Source organism: Osmia bicornis, chromosome 1 (assembly GCF_907164935.1).
Source record: "Osmia bicornis bicornis chromosome 1, iOsmBic2.1, whole genome shotgun sequence".
NCBI lineage: Eukaryota > Metazoa > Arthropoda > Insecta > Hymenoptera > Megachilidae > Osmia > Osmia bicornis.
Genome location: NC_060216.1, coordinates 3,434,587 through 3,443,044, shown reverse-complemented (window position 1 = coordinate 3,443,044; position 8,458 = coordinate 3,434,587). Strand labels below are relative to the sequence as shown.

The following is an 8,458-nucleotide window of genomic DNA, read 5'->3' as shown; positions in this document are numbered from 1 at the left end:
CACATCGCAGAAAATACGTGGAATAAACTCGCGGAAAAATTCATCAAATTTGGTTCAATTAGCTCTGCAGTAATAATGATCCTTATAATCATTCATATCTGCAAGCTAATAATTGACACAATTATAAGAGGATACACACTGCATACATTATATGGCTGGTCCCTACACCTATTGGCGGCCATCTTTAGTTCAATTACATACTTATTAGTGACATTAAAAAACAATAAAAACATCAAAAAGCTTCCAAGACGAAAATGCCTAACGAAAAACGAAGACATCGAATTGAACGAAATAAAGATAGAACAACCAAACAGCCTAAAATGGGGGATATCACCGCCTATCCCACAACGACTACCTGCACTCAGATCACCTACAATCAAACCACCCGAAATCAAACCACCACAACCAATAAAACAAGAAAGAATACAAGTCTTTACGCTAGAAGTATGAAACTAAGTAAACGCAACGCAAGAGGGAACGCAAGGAATACGCATAAATAAACACACGCGAACTTTAAACAAAATAAAAATTTATTCAAAAATAAAAATGAAAAGTAACAAGATTTACAAAGTAGTAATATACAATAAAAATCTTACAATAAAGGTTAACTAAAAATACGATTGGAAAGGGAAAGGAAGTGAAGGACTTATGAAATAACAATACACGGACCAAAAATAAGATTTAAAAAAAATATATAATAAAACAAAATTTTCTTAAAAAAGGAATACAACCAAGAAAGATATATAAATTTAAGGAAAAACATTTTTTTTCTCTTCTTTTCTCTCTTATCTCCTAGAGGGCAGCGTGGGCAGCGTGGACAGCATTGGCCGCGTCTACTTCTCCTTAAAGAGAGGGGCAATCTCGAGGACACGATCCTCGTCCCAATCGCATAAGTCGCGCAGGTAGATACGGAAATCCTTCAGCCACCGCTGCACCGCGAGCCGGTATTTGACATTTACATGTCCGCGATGGATTGCATATAACCCATTCTCGCGCTACAACAAGACAATCATAATAATAATAATAATAATAATAATAATAATAATGAAAAAAAAAAGAAAAAGAAAAGAGAGAGAGAGAGACTGTAACACCACTTACCCAGGATCGCACCACATCCTTCAATGGAGGAAACAAATCCATACTCAACAACAAAATTAGATCAGATCTGACACAAGGAGAATTGCAAGTGACGAGTCTACTCGCCAAACACGGATATATACCAAACACCCCACCAGGTACACAAAATTTCCAAGTAAAACACAAGACATTAAACCGATGAAGCACTTAATAATACTCGGAACCAGCGCATGCAAAACATCGCTGTCTCAGCGCATACCCGCCACAATAGAGGATCTAAGAATTACCAATTTCATTCAAGAAACCTTGAATTTAAAAGTTAATAAAGAAGCCCAGAAGTGTCGGTCTACAATATTATTCAGTACACGCACTATATGTAGTTCCGTTACGCACCCCTACCGCCTCAATCTCAGCGGGGAGGGAAGTAAATGGTCATCCGAAAACCATTTACTCTTTGTAACATACCGATTCGCAAACGCAAAGAAATACTAGCAAAAAAAAAATTTACCCAGCGCAACAAATTCACACCAACTAACAAAATATTGTAATTACACTCACCTTAAAATTGTAAAACTCATCTAACTCATAAAACCGCAAACTATGAATTTGGATAACACAATCGCTCAAAGAAAATTTTCTCTCCAAATTTATTTGTTGATATCGTACCGATATGCAACAATCTAGGCGGCCAGGTGTCACGTCCTGTGACGCATTCTTTAAAACTTCTATTTCGCCACCCAAATTCTTTAAAGCGCTATTTCGCCACCCAAATTCTTTAAACTTATATTTCGCTATACAGATTCTTTAAACTTATATTTCGCGATACAAATTCTTTGAACTTCTATTGCACCATCCAAATTCATCGCTCCGCAAAAATTCTGAGTGAGCAACTCAGCCGGGTCGTCGTACGGCGAGAACGCTGACGATCCGGACGAGGTGGTTCACCCGGATTGCCAACTCAAAAGTCGACCTCATTAATCAATATATAATAACGCGACCAAGCCGCCCGCGTTCAGACAAATTATACTACAGAACCAGTATCAGAACCAATTATAGTACAGAAACAGTATCAGACTAATTATACTACAGAAACAGTTCAGATCAATTATAATACAGAACCAGTATAAGTTCGTGCGGACTCAAAAGTCATCGTGACCCGATCACTTCCGTGAAACTCGTTCAGAATCGGCCAGTCCGTTAACGCGAATCCGGATTTAATTCTAACACGCGTACAAAATCCGCAAAATACGACTCTGCTACGGGATCCAGAGACCCGACAGAGCAACTCGTTATTTGTAAAACACGCGCAAGTTAAGAATTGTACGTAAAACCAATAAACATTTGTTGTGCTCGGAAGTGTGTGAACTTCAATTAAACGTCTACCCTACTGTCTCCAATCACCAGGACGACTTATTTCTACAGGTATCCTCGCCCAGCGAAAGGTAAGTAAGAACCTCTACCTAGCTAACAACTTAGATTAAATCATACAAAAGGGTACGCGGAGAACTCAGTGAGAGGGAGAACTTCGCGACATTACACCAGCATGCTTTGTAGAGTCAGGGCGCTTCTTAATTTTATTGCCTGCCACGGTCAATGATCGAAACGTGGAATCTCGCGTCCACGTCACTTGAGGGTGGAAAAACCCATGAAAAACCGTTTGTTTTGGGCGGTTACCTTTGGCCTCCTTTCCAAAATCTTTAGCCAATAGAATTCATTTATACATTTCACACTTCCAAAATTTGCTAAAATTAGCAAATGAGCTTCCTTCACCCCCATTCGGTCTCCCTTGCCAAGGTGACCTGATGCCCAACTTCTGTGCTGATAGATCAAATATCGATAGCAAGTCGTCGCGCCTATATCCTATACATATATTGTGTTCAAGAAAAATTCGGGGATCCACCGATCATGTGTAGTCAAAGGATCAAACATGTAAGTTAATTGATTTGTTTGAATCCCAATCGGAGTTGTGGGATGTGTTAAATCCCGCATATAGGAATCGGTAAGTAAATGATTTATTAAAATTGTACATTGAACTTTTAGTGACTATAATTATCAATCTACTTTTTTTTAAGAACCCAAAAACAAAACATTTTAATAAAAATAGCAGCAGAATTAGACGTCAGTGTGAAAGATGTTGGGAATAAGATTCACAATCTCAGGTGTCAGTATAATGCTGAGGTAAGGAAGATTAAACAGAAGAAAAGTGGTGCCGGAATACATGAGGTGTATACTTCCCGATGGGGACATTTTGGTGCATTGCATTTTCTATCAAATGCAAATCAAGATACAGAGTCTTCGTCAAACTTGGTAAGAAAACAAACATTTTTTTTTTTTACTTTTTATTATATTATATTTATTATATTCGTGAATATTGCCATGGAAGTTCACCCACAGAGCTTACAAAATAGTCCGTTAAAAAGTGTCGAACATTTTTTGCATTTGATACTGGATTTGTGGGTCGATCTCTATTGAGTGGCAATATTTCATTATTTTCTTCGTTTCGCCATCGACCTAAAATTAAATCGCCACTATCTGTTTCGCGATCAAAGTCATTCGCTGTTGCGTATATGTTGGAACGTGTCATTAAGAAATTGTGTAATGTACAGATTGCAAGAACAATCTTCGTGGTTTTCTTTTCGTCTAAATGTATTGATTTTAATAATATTCGGAATCGAGTTGACATTATTCCAAATACATTTTCTATTATACGCCTAGCTCTTGATAATCGGTAGTTGTAAACCCGTTGGGGATCGCTCAAATCATACCCCGAGTATGGTTTCATCATATACGATTTCAATGCGAATGCATCATCTGCCACGATTACGTACGGTACGGGTGGTCCATTTTCTACCAATGGGTTAGCAGGTGGAATATTGATTGAATTCCGTTCTAACGCGTTTGATAATGAACATCTATTAAAAACTCCACCATCAGATATACGCCCTTTGCATCCCACATCGTAGTAAATTATTCTATAATTGGCATCCGCTACTGCCATAAGTACAATACTATGGCTTCCTTTATAATTATAATGCGAACTTCCAGAGTTTGGAGGGGCAAATATTCGGACATGTTTCCCGTCTATAGCTCCAACACAATTCGGGAAATTCCATTTCTTTTTAAACTCATTCGCATGTTGTACCCATTCCTCCTCAGTGTTTGGCATCTAAATAAAAAGAAAAATTATTTAATTATTTTTAGGAGTCAATAAAGGATGGAGGCTGTAATTCGATGTCGAATACAGTCGAGGTTGAAGACAATGAGGCAACGGATGGAAATGGAAACACTGCAGGAAATAGTGCAATTATTAACGTTCCTCAAAGTAGTTCCAACCGGAAGAGAAAACTCAGTCAGTCTCAAAACGTGGACGAAGAAGCATTATTACATAATGCTATAAAAATTATGTCTAAACCAACAGATGCGCACCAAATATTTAGCGATAATATTGCCAGCGAAATGCGTTCGATGAGCGATAAACAAATAACGAAATTTAAAACTATAATTTACAAGGCATTAATTGAATTGAAAGAAGAGCCTTGCGATACCACTCCCTCAACTTCTGTACCACCCGCTTCATCGACGCCGAATAATTTAATAAATGAGAACAGTTTTGAAAGGTATTGAAATGAAATATAGATAAATAGTGTTTCTTTTTACCTTTAAATATTCATCCTTTAAAACTGTGTAAATGGCTTCACACACTTCGGGTATTATTTTGGCGATTGTCGTCACAGGTATACGAAATACGTACATCAGTGAATGATAGCTGTCGCCTGGAATATACAATACTTAGATAGTAGATAAAAGATAAAAATTTTATGTTGTTACGTCCGGGCTGGATTTTCACCAACCCGACCTTGCGTTCCTCATCGGGTGCGTAGCACTTGAAAGTATTCCACGTGAGGGATGCAAGGAAGGGCCTGATTTTTCTAAATTTTCCGTTTCTGTTCGCGCTCCTCCGATCTCGTGCTTCTTCGTCGGGTGCGTATGCACGTGAAGGTATTCCACACGAGAACACGAGAAAGGAGTTTGAGATTTAAATTGACCTTTCTTTTCCTTTTTACTCTTTTATTTCATTTCAATAGCTACTTTCCAGTATACCTAATTTGTGTGCCTCGGCAGTGCGACGCACTTGGAAGTATCCCAGGCGAGGAACACAAAGAAGGCTATATTTGGCTCTTTCAAATAATATAAACTAATCTTCCTTGGGACGATTGCCGTTGGAACTACGTTTGAAAATGTACAGAAATTCGAAACCGTTGAGGTCAAGGAGAGGTATCATAAACATCCTTCGCCGCGCGGTTAAGCAGTGCGACGCACATGGAATAAAGAAAACGCGATTTTCGCCCCATTTTACAAGCGGATACCTCTCATACCTGTAAAGCATGCGTCAGCCGTTCCTTCCATGGGAGAATGAGTGTCATAAAGGATGAGAGTGATTTGTTTGAAATATTATAGAATGATCTGAATGGAATGAAAAGCGAGGTTTGCGTGACAACCACTGAGAGTTTGAAAACGTCGACGAACGTTTAGGAACGTTCGAGACAACGGTCGACGGGGATCGTAAACGCGTATTGTCACAAATAGGCAACAAAAACTGCCAAGCAATGTTCTGGAACGAATTCCAAGAACATGTTAACGGATATATGTATATTATTCGATATGCGTGAACTTATGAAAACGCGAATAAAATGTTCACGAAACTAATTGAAATTAAAACATCAATCTCTTTGTCACGGAAGCCGGGAAACGCGTGTAATAAAACAAACATCGATTATAAAAATACCTCGAATGAATCAAAAAGCCCTAATACTATTATTACGCGAATATTATAGTAATTGACATAAATAAAATGTTAATCGACACCAGAGATTCGTTTGTACCGACTTCGTTAATTAATTGAAAGCGAATAAGATTAAATTAAAGCATTTGGAAGATTCTAGAAGACATAGAAATTGCGACGCACTAAATTCATGAAGCGCTGTAGGGGTAAAAGAGAAAGATGGTCAACTATTAGACAGAGTCAGAGGAAGGTCAGGGAGGGATGAGGACTCGGGAAACGCGCCTAGACGAAACCAATACGCGCGGGCTCTCCCCTTCGACACGTACCCCGATTTGCCAAATGATGTCCCCACTTTGGGCCCATGATCGCGGGTCGAACCCTGAGATACGATCGCTTGACTGAGGCAAATCACTCTTCGTCGAAGAATCGCAAGGTGTGTGACGGGGAGCCCGTGTCCGCGTAGAGACAGAGTTGTCTACGGTATCGCGAAATCTGATTGCTCGGCAAAGTTCCTCCGTGTAACGAGGCAGAGTGTCGGGAGAGTTTCAATTCGCGGTTATCGTGTCAAAGACTCATACGGATACGAAAAATCTTTTCATACTTTTCAATTTCTATCCTTTTCTCTTTCATTTTAAATCGTCCGATAATAATTAATATTCTTTTCCGCGTCGCGTTGTATTTCGTATTTTATTAACCGTATTTCGTAGCCGTAACCCCGTTAAGAAAGGCTCAAACGCGAACGCGTAGTGCGAGTGTAACTGCTTCTCATCCTCTCTTCGATTTTCCAGATTTCAGACCAACATCAGAGTATTAAAAGAAAGCCTAAAGTATTGCAAATATTGTATTACATCGAATTGGTGAGTTGCACATTTTATATTTTCGTTAACACAACGAATCTGGTGTCGAGTGAGGGCAAAACGGCAATCTGAGGGACAGTTAGTCGCGGAAGTATTCCAACTAGATTGTTCCGTTCAAAATACGAGGTAATCAATAAAATCATTTTTCGTTTACACGAGCGTGAAGACGGCCCACGAGACTGTTAGTCCTGGAAGTATCCCACTGGGACCGTCCTTTCTCGGATCGTAGAAAAATAAAACAAACAAACACCGAAGTTCGAATCGCGATCTTTAAAGTCAACAGTTTTGTCAATTTTCTGTTAAAGGTTCATTTCAAGTAACTACATTGATCTAATATTCATTCTAACCTGTTATTTTCTAATTCTCTATTCATATATTTCATACAGCTCGTACACATTGTTAAATAACTTTTTGTTGTAATTATTTTTCTTACAATTATACACATCTTACCCATATTTAAATTTTTAATCATTTGCATTCAAACACCTTTAACATTTCCTTATTAATACGTCTACCTTCCTGCACGAATTCACACGAGGGGCCCGTATGGGACTAGAGCATTGACGAACTCAATACAACAACTTCCGAATCTAATTATAAAAATTAAACGATTCTTTTTAATTGTTCCGATCGTTAACGACCTAACATCGTCGAGCGCGATCGGGACTGGTGGCAGCGAAAATACCGTCCTGATCCGTATCAATCATCAAATTTTCTAATTCAACATCTCTTTACTTTTTTTTTTTTCCTTCCTTTTATATTTTGTACGTCGCGCGCCGTAACTCGCTCGCGACGTAACAATGTGAAAGGGCGATAAAAAATACATTTACCTGTAGCCAAAAATCTTAAAGTTACTGCCAATCGTTCACCAGCAGAAATTGACTCCCGCATGTTAGTATTTTGTTTTTTTATTAAAGGACGCACTTTTTGAAGGAGCACATTAAAATCAGCATGCGACATGCGCAAAAAGTTTTTATATGTATTTTGATCTTCATTCTTCAATTCATTCATTAACTGTTGATAACATCCCAATTCTCCTCTTCTCTGTATCCAGTCGCGCACCCAACATTTTCGTTTTTGCTTCTTTCTTTTTTTGCTTAATAAATAAACTACACTAGCTGCTGCGACTTTCACTTGGTCGGAACTCATGTTGCTACTGCACTTCGCAAAAATTTGAAGCATACTAAATGTACTTACTTCAACGCTTCTCTACCTGGTAGGGTCTGTCATATATCTACCAGCCTACTCTCGTGTACACAGAGCTGTAGAGCGCTAACGTAGAGCTCTACCTAAAATTTCTCTACGGCTCTCAGGTAGAGCGAATTTATGGTAGAGACACAGTCTCGTGTACACGCGTATGGTAGAGCAAATCTCTCTCTCCCGTAGAGCTCTACCATTTTTACTCTCTCGTGTATTCGTACCTTAAGAGTTCTTTTTCTCGTCGAAGTAATTCGAATTCCCTCCGACTCACGGGAACCTCCTCCAGCGCCGTGGATCTCACAGTCTGATCCAGGTAAACTGATTCTTCCAACGGCGGATTCCCCTGTACAACATCGTCCAACGGTTCGTTAAGTTCATCTTCAAACCTGGAGACATTTTCTCCAACGTCCGGTTCCGCACTCATGAATCGTGCAATCAAATCACTTTTACTCCCGCTAACCGGCAAGTCTCTTGCACGCAATAATGCCTTCAACTCCACAATAGTGAAGTCACACAAAGACGACTTAACTCCGGGCACCAT

The 8,458-nt window shown here is 39.1% G+C and overlaps 1 protein-coding gene across 1 annotated transcript; it reads right to left on the bottom strand.

The window, feature by feature from the left end:
* Positions 1 to 3,159: 3,159 nt before the first annotated feature.
* Positions 3,160 to 8,458, bottom strand: LOC123988110 (protein ANTAGONIST OF LIKE HETEROCHROMATIN PROTEIN 1-like). Its single transcript, XM_046286969.1, has 4 exons — positions 8,189 to 8,458; positions 7,548 to 7,878; positions 4,735 to 4,850; positions 3,160 to 4,243 (listed from the first exon to the last, which is right to left on the bottom strand). Exons 1-4 carry the CDS (start codon positions 8,456 to 8,458, stop codon positions 3,434 to 3,436), a joined length of 1,527 nt encoding a protein of 508 aa, XP_046142925.1. The 3' UTR covers positions 3,160 to 3,433.